The sequence below is a fragment of the Ailuropoda melanoleuca genome, chromosome 4 (genome assembly GCF_002007445.2).
Source record: "Ailuropoda melanoleuca isolate Jingjing chromosome 4, ASM200744v2, whole genome shotgun sequence".
Lineage (NCBI taxonomy): Eukaryota > Metazoa > Chordata > Mammalia > Carnivora > Ursidae > Ailuropoda > Ailuropoda melanoleuca.
The window spans coordinates 23,062,474-23,077,904 of NC_048221.1; the positions used below are offsets into that span (position 1 = coordinate 23,062,474).

Here is a 15,431-nt window from a genome sequence, read left to right on the forward strand (position 1 = left end):
AAAAAATCATACCAACCCTTAATCATTCTATATCCATTTTTTAAAGTTGTCTAACAAGATGATGTTTCACTAAAATAAAATACCATCCAATCATCAGCTTTAAGTTTAAAGTTTGTGCAAACAGGTAAAAGATTAATTCCCTAAGTTTTAATTACTACATTGCCAAATGTTTCCTGTATTAAAAACTCATTTCATCGTCTTACTTTCAAAACACGGCCTCTGGTTCTCCCCATTCCATAGAGAGAGAGGAGACTAAAAAATACTTTTTTAAAAAAATAAATATTTTAGAAGTATACTTTACAGTGATAATGCGGTATCTTCGACCTACGCCTTGGTGCGTATTTGCATTACATATAGGCTTCAAGTTATAAGTACCTTTTCTATCTGTCTCTATATTATGCACCACTCAGTCTTTGGGGACCGTTTCTGCTAATGATCTCTTGGAGTCAGCCAGTACCAGTCTCTCATTTGGAGCCCTTATCCTGCTAGAATGTCATATTTGATAATTCCAGTGGACTGAATGTTTTGCAAAAACAAATTGAAAATTGGTATTGGAAGAGAAAAGGGTTTGGGGAGGCTACTTAACCAGTCTCCGTAGCTCAGCAGCTCGAAGAACTGAACAGATAAACCCGACTAAAACTTAGAACAGTCTTCCTTTGCCTTGAGCCCATAATTACTATTTTGAACATGGCTCTGTTTGCTGCTGCCTATATATAAATTTTTTGTCAATTTTCCTGTATTGGGAAGATCTTGAATGCACTCCAGGATGAGAAGGGAAAATATGCTGACGCCCCTAAATGAAGTATATGTTTTTGCAATAAAGCACACTGGTCAATATACAACTGAGGAAAAACTGAAACAGATGTGAGTCCTAGAACCACAAGCGTTTGAATTCGCCCAGAAATGCTATTTTAAACACTCTATATGTTGGTCTACTGTTTTTTTGTGGAATAATGCATTCTTGGCATCCTTAAAAGGTTTCAATATGTTACAAGGTTATCCGGAAAGAAAAAAGCAAAGGGCTAATGTATCAATCTGTGCAGCACTGGCCAGATTTCCGTGTACATTTTCAGAAAGCACAAGAACTCCTATTAATTGCACTTAACACAACGAACCTTTAGTTTCCAACGAGTTTCATTCTCTGCAGACCGAGGCTTGCTTTTCATAGAGCTGCTTTCAAAGGGGGCATAAAGACAATCTGTCGTAGTAACTTCAGACAGAGAGGTGCAACAGATGCAGCGGTAAACACAAATATACTTTTGGACTAAAATACTGGTCATGGATAAAAGCATGTGCCTTTTCAGTTCTCCTCAGAGATGTTACAACAGCAACACGCTCTAAAACAATTAAGTTACATGCATAATGCTAAAAGAATGTGAGCAATCCTATAACCAGCTTTAAGCCATCTGCTTGATTTTTTTTTTTTTTTGAGGAACATATATAGGAAAGAGAATTCCCTTTTGTTCTGTTACATATAGAAATCTTTTGAAGCTCCCAAAGCTTGGTTTTGGTAAAACTCTCTACTCTTCTGTTATTCTGACGTGTAGGCATTCTAAACTATCCCTCATGGTTTCTCAAAAAAAGCCTCCACATGAAGTATCTGAAGGACAACTGAAACCACTTACCAATATACAAGCAACGTTTTATTTTATATTCTATCTTCCATTTGGCATAAGCCTTTCGATGTTTGTTTTTTAAACCAGTGAAATATACAAATCACGCAAGACAGAAATATGTACATTAAAAGTACAGAATAAAGGCCATAGAAGATATACATAATATCTGAATGACAAGTAGAATATCTTACATTAAATAGTTTCTTTTAAAAACTAGGACTGTTAAACTCAACTCTCTTCATAAACATGAATCACTAAAAAGGAACAAAATCTGGTTTAGCAAATAAAAAAATTACTTCATGGTTTTTGTATAATAAAAACCAAAAAAGTGACATTTTAAACTAATTAGTGCTTTTTAATTTCAAGATCTTTTGCTTGCAATTCACTGCAACTGAGGGTACGAGGATATCTTCGTGCAATAAATTAAAGAGCCACAGGTGGTGGAGGTGACTGTGAACGCCACTGAGCCTAGGAAGGTCGCGGGAGATGTGTATCTTTCCAAACTTTTCAAACAGCGCTTAAGTCTGAGATAAGAACACATTTGATGGCACCTTTAGGAAACAGGTGTTTCCTAAAAAAAATTATTTCTTTTTTTAAAACTAGCTATGTATGTCGTGAGCTCCATTTTCCTTACGGACTCAAACAGGTACGACCACATCTAACAGGCACCGGTTTCCACTCTGCAAAATGAACCAAGGAAATGGAAACGTAGACAATGCTTCTGAGTTTTGAATCTCTCTTCGTTTCCACATCTATGACAAACGAGTAATGCCCTTTCTGGAAAGTGTACAGAAATGGAGGTTGGAGAGAAGGGGGTGGCACAGGGACGAAAAGAGAAATCCTCAAACCAACGTGCATTAGCAGTAAGACCTTCCAGATTCCTCAGAAACAAGGCTGCTCTGTGATGCTCCAGGTGTGACCGATCGCATCAGGGCCGCAGCCCAAGCTCAACCTGGAAACCTCTTGGAAAAATCCCAATTGTATGGCCATGAAGGATAACAATGCTCTAATCCGAGAAATAACCCCAGAGTAAACTATAAGTCACTGGCTGCACTGAGATATAATTATATTTATATTTATATATAGATGTGTGTGTGTGTATATATATATGTTATGTACAAAAGACTTTTGAGATATCAGGCACCATTAAACCCTACCCCCCCCTTATAAATGCAACTGTTCAAGTACACTAGGAACAGTCTTAGGGTACACCAGCAGTATAATAGGAAAAGCTAGAGTGGATAGTCTACACACAGGATCACAAGAGTGAAATGCTGCAATGCCTCTGGGAACTCCATTAGCCATGTAATGTCATTAAAACATATAAAACTACTGCTCCTCAAAATAAAAGTTTTAGGGGGAAAAAAATCCCTAAGTAGCAAACTGTTTCCCAAGTGGAGCTTGTAATGTTTCATTTCCCGTCCCACAATCAAAGGGGACCCAGTGGAGCTGCCTTTTGGCCAGCATCACATCGCAGCAAGGCAAGGAGGAATCAGGACTCGGGGTCAAGAGGGAGGGCCAATTTCACGGTTTCCCCTTCGCACAGGGTCTCTGCTCTGGCCTAGTGCTGACCTGCACGAAGTTACCTTGTTGTTTGGGCTGAGGATCTGTAAATGGAATTCATTTATTATTTTCATCATTATTATTTATTAACCAAGCATCCCTAAGAAAATTACAGTATATTTTTCTTTTTATATTCAAGCCAACCTCCCCGCCTCTCTCCGAACAAAAAGGCTAGTACCCAGAATCGTTCGGAGATCCTTTTCCAATCTGATAACCGAATTCCTGTAACAGTGTCAAATCAGTATCTCGATACAGGCGTTTTTAAGGTTTTTAACTTCCGGGGCTTTCCTCCCCGTTCCCCAAGTTTCAGTAGCTACTAGTACAGGACCTTCTGCTGATCGAACATTTGACAAAAATGAGACAAATGACAGATCTTTGAGGGATGTGAGATTCTCGCTGTTACTTTGTAAATTACCATTTTGAAAATGTTTCAGGCTGGCAGACCCTAGGGAAGGCGGGGGGGGGGGTCTCATTTTCTGTTTGTTTCTCAAGACCTCTCCACTTCCCACAGAGCATTTACTGTTCATATTGGTGACAGAAGCTGAATCGTGCATAGAGTTGTACCACCCCCTTCCAGCTGGATGCTACCTGTCCTATATTCGACCCTATAGTTGAGAAAAAGAAAACATCTTTCCTTTCCCTAATAGATGTGCACACAACTAAGGGTACGTGTAATCCCCCCTCATCCTATACCATCAAAAGAAGTCTTGTCTTACCTTTTCAAAGATGCACAAAATAAATATTTGTCTTGGTTCCTAACCCCCCCATTATTGCCAAATAATAATTATAATATTAATAATAAACCACAGAGTTCTTAGATGGGAACAGAAAAAAAGAAAATGGTTCCGGTTGCAATGCTTGGGGGGAGGATAAAAGAATATTAAAGGAAAAACCAGAATCACTGTACTTTCTATAAATAAGTGGGTCCTGGGAGCGGGGCTGGGTGACGGGCGGGCGGCGGTCGCCCGCTATTTGCACACGAACTGGTCCACGATCTCCGTGCACTTCTTGCACTTGACGTAACAGCACCAGTGGAACTTGCAGTGGCAGCGCTCCGTCTGCACGGTCTTGAACTGGTCGTAGCCGCGGCCGCAGCACATGAGCTCGCAGCCGTCCATGCCCTCCGACGTCTTGTTGCACAGGCGGCCCTGCGTGCCCAGCGAGCCCGTGCTCTCGTTGCGCACGCAGTAGTCGGGGCTCGGGTCGATGTAGACCAGGTCCTGCGTGGTGGGCGAGTTGAAGCGGCTGTTGACCTGCACCAGCTTGCCCCGGCTGTTGAGCCGCATGGCCGCTGCGCTGTCGTACTTCTCCTTCAGCGCGTCGCCCACCTTGCGGAAGTCGGCCAGCTGCAGCCAGCACGTCTTGAGGCTACAGGAGCCCGACACCCCGTGGCACTTGCAGGCCACGTCGGCCAGGTTGTACACCGTCTGTGGGGAGACGGGACAGTCAGTGCACCCGCCCGCGGGGGAGCCCAGAGCCCCGCGCCAGAGGGTAGGTTCCCAAAGCTCCCCTGTCCCTTCCCCGCAGAGAGGGGGTCACCGGCTCCGCCAGGGCCCGGCCTAGGTCCTCCTCCTCCTGCGCTACCAGAAGGCTGGGGTGGCCTTCTTTAGAAGTCTACAAAATAAATAGGCTCTTAGCCCCTCAATAGTACACATCGCTGTGAGCAACAACCAGCTTTTAAATGGGAACAGGAAAAGTTCACTCCAGTCACTTCTTTTTTTTTCCAGGAAAACGTTACAGCAACTAATACGTTGGGAATGCTCGTCCCAGAGATGATTCCAATTCCTCGCCTTCATCACCTGGATTAATCCCCTCAGTCAGCCTACGACAGAAGTGCTAGTATTGTGCCCATTTCACAGAGAGGAAAAGTGAGGCCCATAGAGTTGTTACCCAGCCACTGGAAGGCAGGGGTGCCAGGATTTGAACCCAGGCAGTTGGTATTCCAAGCTCATGCTCTGGGACTTGCCCATGGGCTCCCAGCTGCTAAGTAGGAGGGTGGAAGGGGGGCCAGCCCAGGTGGGATCAGGGTTCAAATCTCAGTCACTGTTATTACTTCTGTGTGCCAGGCACTGTCATCAGAGCCTTTATACTATTTGTCTCATTGAATCCTCCCAAATAACATTATAATGGATTGGATGATGGCACATGGCACAGACAGGGTAAGTGGCCTGCAGAGGCCACAGAGCTAGAATGTGGAGAAACCAGGCCTGGATCTCAGGCATTCTCACTCCTGCTTCCTGCACAGTCCCTAACCCCCCCCGCACACTGCCTAAGCTAAGAGCACCCACACCGGACCTAGGCGGATGTGAGTTTTGTCCTAACTCTGCCCCTGAAATCAGGCAAATGGCTTCACCTCTCGGAGCCTCCTCATTCCATCAGGGAAGGGGAACTGTAATGGTATGAACCTGAACCTCGCCATGCTGTTCTAAGGATAAAATTAGGGGATGCAAGGAAAGTGCTGGGCATACAGTGCAAGGAAAGTGCTATCAGTGAATGTGCTCTTTCTCCAGGGTGATGCGCCCATGGCGTCTGGGTGCTGGTCCTGGGCTCTCACACGGTCACCTTGGCCTCCCAGTAGCAGTGCCCACTGGCCTGGCCTCACAGCACTGTGCCCAGCCGTCCAGGAGGTCATGGCTGCCTATCTAGAGTCCCCACTGCCCACAGCTCCTGTGCCAGTCACCCTCCAGAGTCCGAGTGGTGCTGGCAAGCTGCAGATGGCCTGTCAGGAACCTAGAGGCTGGAAGGCTCCTTCCACCCCGAACAGTTCCCTTCATCCTCTAAGGACTCATAAGGGGCTTTTTTTAAAAAGGGGGGGGGGTCAAAATGTACTCTTTTGGCATAAAGAGTTTTAGGCACTCAGCTAATGTGTGGAAGGGTTTTGCAAATGTATTTAACCTTTGCTCCCCTTTGAGGAAAATAAAAAGCGAATGCCCCGAGGTGATTCTAATAGGATTTCCTGGCACAGTGTCCAAATTTCCTCCTCCCTACCCCCACTGTCCTGGAGAAAAACTGTCTTCTATGTAACCTCATCTGTCAGGATCCAAGAGCAGCTCACTGCTCAAGTTTACAATACCTACAAAATAAACTCACTCACTATTTAAAACTGTAGATGTTAAAATGGCATTCTAGCAGCAAAGGTGCTTTTCCAATTCTCCAAAATCCCCTCTTTCCACTTGGAAATCCCTTGACCTTCTCTCCTTAGTTGCTAAGCCCCTGATCATTTCTCCTCATGAGAGAAGTCAAAGAAATCCCCTCCATGGATGAAAGTACCAAATATGGATACAATGGGGCCCAGAAGAGTTAACCACATTTCTGTCCTGGAGGCACTTCTGGTCTGAGGCCCTGGGCACACTGTATGCTCGGAGTAATGGGGTGTGCCCCCTGTGAGGACAGGGGCAAGTTTTATGGGCTCCCACAGAGAGTGGGGCTGACATGTCCATTATGTGGCTGCAGTGGGGAGAGACAGCCACTGGAGGCTTGAGAAAGGAGAGGCCACACTCCCTCCGGAGCAATAATGTGACCCCTCAGGGCACCACAGGCAAAAATCTGCCAAGTTTAGTCCTTCCCCAACACCTCCACATGCTTAACATCAATGTGAGAAGCTAGGTTAGCTGGAAGTGTCTAGATAATCTTTGACTTCTCTATTCCCTACTTCATAACGTCTAACAATTAAGTTATGGTTTATCAAGCACTTACTACGGGCTGACACTAAACTCAGCCCTTGGACTGAACCACGTGAAACTCTTATTTTACTGGTCAGAGCTGGCCAAGCATTGGTAACTTCGTATGGAGCCACCTCCTATATGGTCCCAGTTAGTCCTCCCATAACCCCAAGTGATAGCTCATGCCACGGCCATCCAACAAGTGTGGAAATGTGGAAACTGAGGCTCATACACGGAAAGGACCAGAACTGGATCTTAACCTAGATTTCTTTCATTCCAAAACCAATCGCCCTTTACCCCTGAGCTGTGACGCATGAGTTTAATAAAAACGTGCCTGGACTTGAATCTCAATCCATCAATTTTCCCCCATGGCCATGAAGTGGTTCTCTAGGGCCTCAGTTTCCCAAGCTTTAAAAACGAGGGTGTGTGGTTAGAGGGTTCTAAAGCTCCTCCCAGTCCTCTCTATTTTACTCTGTGATTATCTTCCCTTTTCCTCACTCCAAAATACAGAAGAGTGAAAAATCTGACCAGAAAGTTCCTGGCACCTACCTTGGGTTCTGCGAAAAAATAATGACCCTGGTTTTCAATGCTGCCAAAGTTAAGAAAAGTTTCACCCCTTCATTTTAAAGCAGCCATAAAGTGCCATGTGTTTAACCGCAGGAAAAAAAAGGGTCTTTTTAACTATTGTGGAGAAGCTTCCCACCAGGGGAAGGAAAGAGTAGACCCAGAAGGCTGGTGAGAGCTTGCAAAGCTGGTCTCTCTGGGCACTTCTGAGTGGCTCTCTCTTCTATGCAGAGCCACCCTGGATTGGCCTGATGGGCAGACCTATAAAATTCCACACTCCTAAAAATGCTGTCGTTTTCCTAGAAAAGCTCTTTAAACAAAACAAAACAAAACAAAACAAAACCCTCAATCCGTCAGGCCTGCTATCTAATGCCATGAGGGGAGGCAAGGAGAAGGCAAGTGAGGGAAAAGCCAAGTCCTGGTAGCTGAGCCGAGGGCTTTCTCCACTGGGCACCTACCGGGATAAAGAACTCCCTCTCCCAAATTTAAGCCCAACCACAAACATGTTCCAGGGAGGAGGGCGAACTTGATTCACATTTTTATTTCTGAGCTGGGCTGGCCAATTGCACTGGGGACTAATTTAAAAAGCAGAGAAAGCTCTCTTCTCAGGCAACTGCAGGAGCACTTTGCTGGAGGGGGCCGGACAGGGCGGGATGATTCGCCTCCAGGAGGCCTTTCTGGGGCGTGCACCCCTCTCCAGAGAGGCCTAGGTGGAGATGGGGCGGGAGGAAGAGAAGGAGACAGGGGAGCAGAGAGGCAGGGAAAGCGACCCGAGACACAGCCGGTGTCAGAAAGGGAAGGAAGGGGCCAGGCGCCGAGAGCGACCGAAGGGCAGGTACACCTGGACGGCGGCACGGGGCGGCACCTAGGGCCGGGGACGGCCGCCAGCCGCGCCTGGGGACCGGAGCGGGCCGGGGCAGGCGGGGCGGGACTCACCCTGCGGCCGGCCTCGTTGTTGTGCAAGTTCATGAGGATGCGCGCGCTCTCGTACGAGCCCTTGGCGTGGATGCGCTCCCGCTCGCGCGCGTCCACGAACTCCTTGGCGAAGCGGTAGCCGTAGTCGATGTTGTCGCCGCAGCCGCCCCACAGCCAGTCCCGCGGCAGGTCCTTGGGGCGCGCGGCGCGGCTGCAGCCGCAGGTGGACAGCTCGCCCTCGCGGCACGCGCGGCTCATGGCGTTCACCACCCCCGCGGCGCTCACCGCGTACGTGAAGGCCGTCTCGCGGCTGCCTGCGGGCGGGACGCGGGGGTCACCTCCGAGGGCCCCGGGAAACCCACCCGGCCCCGAACACCCAGCCAGCGGCCAGGGCCCCGGCGCGGAGGGGCCGGGGACGCCCCAGCCCGGACACAGCCTGGCCGGCCCCCACCCCCAGGGGAGGCCGGAGAGCCGGCGCTCCAGGCGGCAGCAGCAAGTGCCAGGAGCAGCGGACCCCTGACGTCCCCGCTCTGACACTCGGGAGCCCAAAGCCGCGGGGGCAGCAGCGCCGGATTGCTCTTCCCTCCAGCCCCTGAGAATCCTGGAAACTTACTTCCCGAAACGCACAGGGAAGGAGTCACGGAGGGAGAACACAATGTGGGGAGACTTCCTTACACTTATTTTAAGGTTTGGTGTCATTTTCATTTTGGGTTACCTCGGGCGGGAGCACAGAATTTGCTGGGCTTAGAGCCTATGACAAGTCTTAGGTGCCGGCACCCAGAGGCCGCAGCAGCCCCACTCCTGGGGCCTGGCTCCCCCTGCTCCATCACCATGCAGCATGGGGCCTGTCTCAGGACAAGCAAGGCTCTGGACGTTCCCAGAGGACATTTCTAAACCTGTTCCTAGAGTATTCTAGTGAAACTCTTCTTAAATCCCAAGTTGACTGGCCTGGTACTTCTCATTCGGGGGATGGAGGTCTACTTTCCAAACAGCCTGCTGTCTGTTACCACACTTCTGCAACACCCCACCAGCCCACAGCCTCAGAGTGTTGGAATAAGTAGCAAGAAGGGAGAAAGCACAATCTACGGGGAAAAGAAAAGTCTTCCCCTTCCCAAAACCTGTGAAGACTACTTCCCTGTACAACACGGACAGAGGGGTCCCATTTGTCAGGAGGAAAATGGGGGCAACCATAGACCACCTCAATTCCCACTTGTACGTGGAGACGTTTCTATGTGTGACAGGAAGCCACTTAATACAAATGTAGTGGTACCAGCGAGAAAGAGTTAACACCCTGCCCACTGAAGCTGGGCCCAGGGGTGTACTGGGAGGTGGGGGGCCCACTTTCTTCAACTATAAAATAAGGTTATTGAACTAGATGCCTGGGGGAAAAAAGGCCACTTTTGGCGCTGAAATCCCTGTACCAGAGTAAGTTTCTCCGACACTTAAAGGGCTTGCTAACCATCTTTTGGGGGGGGGGCGGTTGGGGGGAGGTGGTACAGCAGAAGAACACCTGACAACAGGACTCAGCCCCAACTAGAAGGGTCAGTCTGAAGAGGATGGCTATGCCAATTCCAGGATCCAGCAGCTGCCCTTTCTGGGACTTGAGTTCTATTCTTCAATCTACAGACATTTGTGATTCCTCCTTCCAGGAATGGCAAAGGCTCCCAGTTACCACAGACCTTCCCTCCCACAATTTAAAAAATGAATAATTTGAGGAGTGTGCTAGTGATTGGCAGGAGGACCTAGAAAGTTCCTAAGAAGTGTTACATCTATCTAGCTCAAATAAGAGAGGCAGGGCCCATCAGGGAGCGGAGAGAAATGAGGTGAGCAGATAGATTCCAGGGAGTTATCTGACGATTAACACTGATAGTACAGAAAAAGTTAAGGCCCTGGATGGGAGACTTCTAGAATAAGGCAGTAGCTAGAGGAAGATGGATAAACAGTCCTGTGGAGATAGAAGAACATAAGGCACTGTCCTGCGTGTAGACAGCGCATAAAAGGGCTTTTATACAAAACACAATAATGCCGTTTTTTTCCAGGGGTCTACCTTGAGCGTTTCCTTTTTTTTTGCCCTGGAACCCAAACCTGGTAGAAATCTTAATTTAAGCTCATTGGTCACTGCAGGGAAAAACGTCCCTTTGAAAAGTGCTTTTTGGCTAAGAGCCTGTGGACACAGCCATCCCGGATGGAACACTGCTGGTTCGGGTAGGTTTCCCTCCACTGCGAAATCTACATCTCTTCAGACCCTCACACCCCTTAAAAATGGAGCCTTTCTTATATGTCCTTTCACAGTGTGGAGACAAAGAAGAGACAGAGACAAAAGCTGGAGGAAAGGGTAGCGTGATGAAAAATGAGAAAGTTTCTAAAATGAAGAGTGGGCCCTTCACTGGGCAATTGTGCACAGTGCCTCCCAGGCAACTGGCACCCTAGAAAAATGAGTCGAAGAGGGATGGAAATGGCAGCCTGAGTTTCTCAGACACTGGCCCCATCACAGGGTCAGATTCTCACGGACACGAATTGCTCCCCATGTCCCTGGTTGTACTAAGTGCTCTGGAGTGAGTGCACATGCGTGCGTGCACACACACACACACACAGACACCTCTTGCAACATCAAAGGTGTCTTAAATTTTCCCTTAGCTCCTTCTCTTCAAACAGACTCAAATAGAAAAGCGAAAGCCAAGTAAATTTCCCACTGTTGGGGTTGGGTCCATGTTCCCCTTCTACAAAAATCTATTCTGGTTTTCCTTCTCTCCATCTCTTTTTTTTTTAAAGATTTTATTTATTTATTTATTTATTTGACAGAGATAGACACAGCCAGTGAGAGAGGGAACACAAGCAGGGGGAGTGGGAGAGGAAGAAGCAGGCTCATAGCGGAGGAGCCTGATGTGGGGCTCGATCCCATAACACCGGGATCACGCCCTGAGCTGGGATCACGCCCTGAGCTGAAGGCAGACGCTTAACCGCTGTGCCACCCAGGCGCCCCTCTCCATCTCTTTAAGTAAACAGAAGAGAAGGCCCCAGCAGTGTTCCTCCAAAAGCCCAGCAGCAGGTTTCTGCTATAAGACCCCAGAAACCTGGGGGACTATGGGCAAAGGAGGATGAGGTGTGCTCTCAGATGCCCAGGACATCAGCTAACTTGATGGCAGTATCTAGCAGGGTGCCCTGGGAGGCTGCCAGGAGGTCTAATTCCACCCACTTGCCACCAACCCAGATGGGAGTACCACACAGCTGAGGACCAGACAGTGTATTTGCAAGGGACAATTAACCAAAAGCCTTTGTACCAAAGGTTCTGCTTGTTCCCTAAGGAAGCAGGCTCTTTGAATCTTGGACCACATTTTAAATAAATCTCCAGCAGAACTCAAATCCACTTAGCAAATGATAGCTTATTCTGAACATTTTGGCCCAACACAGGCTACATAGGAAGAGGAGAAGAGGATCTTAAATCAAAGCCCTGTTCCAGTGACGACACAGAAAAACCATTCCAATTGCTGTTTTGCTTCCTGGTTACCATCAAAAATGTATGGCTTTTGCAAATTCATATACATGTGAAAAACTGCTCCCAGCGTTTGAAAGGAAGGCAGTTTAGGGGGGAATATAGAAGGCAAGGGTGAGAAAGGAAAGCTGACAACTTACCATTCTGACACAGCTAAAAAAAAAAAAACAGGTTTTGAGCTTACTCACAATATCACAATGCAGAAGGGAATCTCCACCACCCCAGTTAACTTATACAGGGCAGTCCATGTTCAGGGCAAGGGAACACATGTCCTGTGTTCCTGCCGCTTAACTCCTAGATTCAGATCCCAGTATATACATTAGCACATTTTAATCATTAACAGGAAGGACAAAGCCCTATGAAACTGCAGGCCAGGGGCTGCAGACCATTTTGCCATTCAATTAGAGGAACGGCTTCCAGTCCCGTATTATTTTAGTATATGAAGTCCCTTGGCTCAAACATCCACTGACAACTCTTTTTTGTTCTCAATGAATGCACTTTTCAGGGTTTTTAAAAAAGCATTTTATCCATCCGTGACGGATATTAAGCCAACTTTTTTATCTTCAGTCAGTCTAAACAGTTAATTGCTTTGATAAATGGCTTCTTATTTTAGGAATCACCGCGGTCATATTAATTATAAGGGCTTGTTTGCATAATACTAAATGGACCTAAAATATTCACACTAGAAAACACACATGGGATCACATCTGTCGGATAGTATCCTATGCTATTAAACCAAACCAGAGGCAAACTGAGTTTCCAAATTCTTTGCCTTTAGCCCCATTTTTATGCCACCTCCTCCCTGCATGGAATACCAAGTTCAATGATACGTTTAGCATAAAGAATCTGTGAGCCATACATTTAAGACTTTTTCTAAGTTTCTAGGTTGTGATCTGAAGCATGTGCTTTTATATCAGTTGCCAAAATCTCAACATAAATTGGATCACTTCTAATTAAAATTCTTTCTGGGACTAAAAATAAAGCTTTTAACATATATATCTCTATAGCCTCAGGAAATATCTATATTAGGAAAATTAAAACCTTATTCACTTCCAACATAGCCAGCATTTGAAAGAGGACAGTATTTAGTGTGATGCGTGGGCCATTTGAATTGTGGCTTAAGAGACTTCTAACCCTTAAGAGTTTCAAAGTTTAAAAGGATCTGAATGACTCATCTTTCCTCACCTCCTTTCGAGAGACCAAAATAAGCATTCTGCTTCTCTTCCAAACACAAGGCTTTTTAGAAAAAATTCAGCGTTCTCAAAAACGAAGGTGTCTCTGATGCGTCCTTGTGATTTGGCTAAAGGAGGCCCCAAACTTATTATCATCAAGGTGTGGGAACAGGAATTAAGGCCAGTAGCAGCAGTGAGGAAAATTCCCCCCTGCCCTCATCCTGCTGGGAGATTCCCTCCTTAGCAAGCCCCTAAGTGCACACGGAAGCCCTTGTGCGGGAGAAGGCTTGATCTGTATTTAAACGTCTGTGGCACAGTGTCCTACCTATCTGCATGACCCTGCCGAAAACGGAGGTGTTATCCACGGTGCTGCAGTTCCACCGCCGGTGCCGGAACTGGTACTGGCACTCTTTGATGCCCGTCTTCGCGCCTTCTCCAATGTACTGCATGTGGTCTTGGTACAAGTGGCACAGTTTCTTCTGTCCTTGAGAAAGTCCTGCCAGCTGGCTGCAGAGAGGCTGTGCTCCTATGATATATACTTCTGACATCTGAACAGGGTTATTCATACCTAGCGACCTAGAAAGGGGGGGAGATGTGCATTCAAGATTTACGCAAGGTAGGCCCCCTGAACGCTTGTCAGCAAGACAGAGTTCGCAGCACACAGATGCTTTTTCTCTCCTGCTTGTCCTCATGACAAAGTAGGAGAAGGGCTGCATAAAACTTCTCTGTTTAAACTGCGCTCAGAAAGCAAAGTATTGTATAGTCCCCACCCCGCCATCCGGCTCCTCAGTCAGGTTTTCACTCCCTTCCTTGCCCCCGTTGCCATCTACCTGAACCCATATTTCCTAAACGCACTCAGAAAAGGGGGGGAGATGGCGGCTTTGGGGACGGGCCTCTGACATTAGAGAAAGTGACTCACTTTGCCCCACAAATTGGACAGATCTGCCTTGAAAACATACGAATGCCGAAAGTAGACACAATTAGACAGGGGGAGGAGGAGAGAGCAGCTCCTTCTGACCGATGCAAGAACTGGGACAGGAGTATAAAGACTAAAGAAAATTCACCATGTTCTGGACATTTTAAAAGGGCTCCTTATGTGATTGTGAAAGACCCAAGACAGGGTATCCAGTGAATACAAGTCATATTTGACAGCCAGAAAAAACGCTACTCATTTACAGGGAAAAAATATCCAGAACGCCGTCAAAAATAATCCTCTGGATATACTGCAGTCTATCTACAAGGCCCCTAACCAGAGAGAAACACTCATTTAGGGACGTTTGACTACTTCGTGTTCACCTCCTTTTGATCAAATTTCAAGCCCCAATACTTCCCCACTTGGAGTGTAGCTGTCTTCCTAGAACACTCTGCCTACCTCAGACCCTGAAGGTTAATAACCTCAAGTGACAGAAAATAAAAGCTGGAACTCACTTTTACTACCTAGAGGTGGCAAAAAGTAAATTTTATAGATAGACTTACAATTATTAGAGAAGTGAATTTCAGTCCCCTTTTATCACATGATGTACTATAAGCAGACATCTGAACAAGGGCCTCATAGAAAAAGGTGTAGATTTTTAGGGTCCCATTCCCTAAGGAGCCAAAGATTAAGCCTGATGATATTAACAAGTTGAAAGAAAATTCTGATTTCCAGATAAATAAAATATATTATGCACGTGTCTATCAGATAAAGGCACTCAAACTCACGATTCAGCTTTAAATACTGCAGCATCGTACCCATGAGTCTTTAAAAATAAAATAAAACAAAGAACATATACTTAGAAGGAACTTACCACCAAGAATTGGCTTCTATTACAACCTGGGCGAAGGAGAAAAATATGGCCAAAGCCATTAGGAAGAACTTGGAAGACATTGCACTTCCAGCCGTCCCCAAAGCAACTCCTGGGCTTAATATTCCAATCGACTTCTGGAGAGGGAAGAAAGGAGCAGATGTTTATTGCCTCTCAGATAATTTTCAAGCATACAAGTTTAAACAACGGAAGCATCCGGGGTCTCTTAAGTTTACTGTTGATTGACTGTGCTTCTCCTCCGTGAGTTTTTTGATGGCAAGATATAGGCAGTTTCTTTTTTCAAATTAATCCACCCACGCAACCTCACCAGGAAATCTGATTTCGCTGGGATCCTGAGCGCGGGGCACGCCAGCGATTACAAACATGTCTCAATGCTGTTGAGTCAAAGCCCCAGTGCCAAGCGCTGCCTCTTTCCTGCTTGTTCGCTTCCCGCACCCCCTCGCTCCCCTCTAGTCCGCGCTGTGCTGGATCCCTCCTCGGGGATGCACTTGGGAACCCGCAGCCACCCTCGTCCGCTCCCCGACCTGGGCCGAGCAACAAGTGGAGCCGGAATTAATTCCACGGGCTAGAGGAGCGCGAAGGCGAGTAGAGCACGCCGCCGGCGGCTGCGGAGGAGGCGGGGTGGCCGGCGCGGGGGTGGG

At 47.1% G+C, this 15,431-nt stretch overlaps 1 protein-coding gene across 3 annotated transcripts in view; it reads right to left on the reverse strand.

Annotated features, from left to right (window-relative positions):
- Positions 1-1,621: 1,621 nt before the first annotated feature.
- Positions 1,622-15,431, reverse strand: part of WNT5A (Wnt family member 5A) — a 20,817-nt gene continuing 7,007 nt past the window's right edge. Inside the window, exons 1-5 of one of the 3 annotated variants that reach the window (XM_034658486.1) lie at positions 15,315-15,425; positions 14,773-14,906; positions 13,311-13,561; positions 8,342-8,634; positions 1,622-4,606 (exon numbers count right to left, since the gene is read on the reverse strand). In XM_034658486.1, the coding sequence (XP_034514377.1) occupies positions 4,148-4,606; positions 8,342-8,634; positions 13,311-13,561; positions 14,773-14,852 (1,083 nt within the window). In that variant the 5' untranslated portion in view covers positions 14,853-14,906; positions 15,315-15,425 and the 3' untranslated portion in view covers positions 1,622-4,147. The other 2 variants (XM_034658487.1, XM_034658485.1) reach the window with 2 other exon arrangements.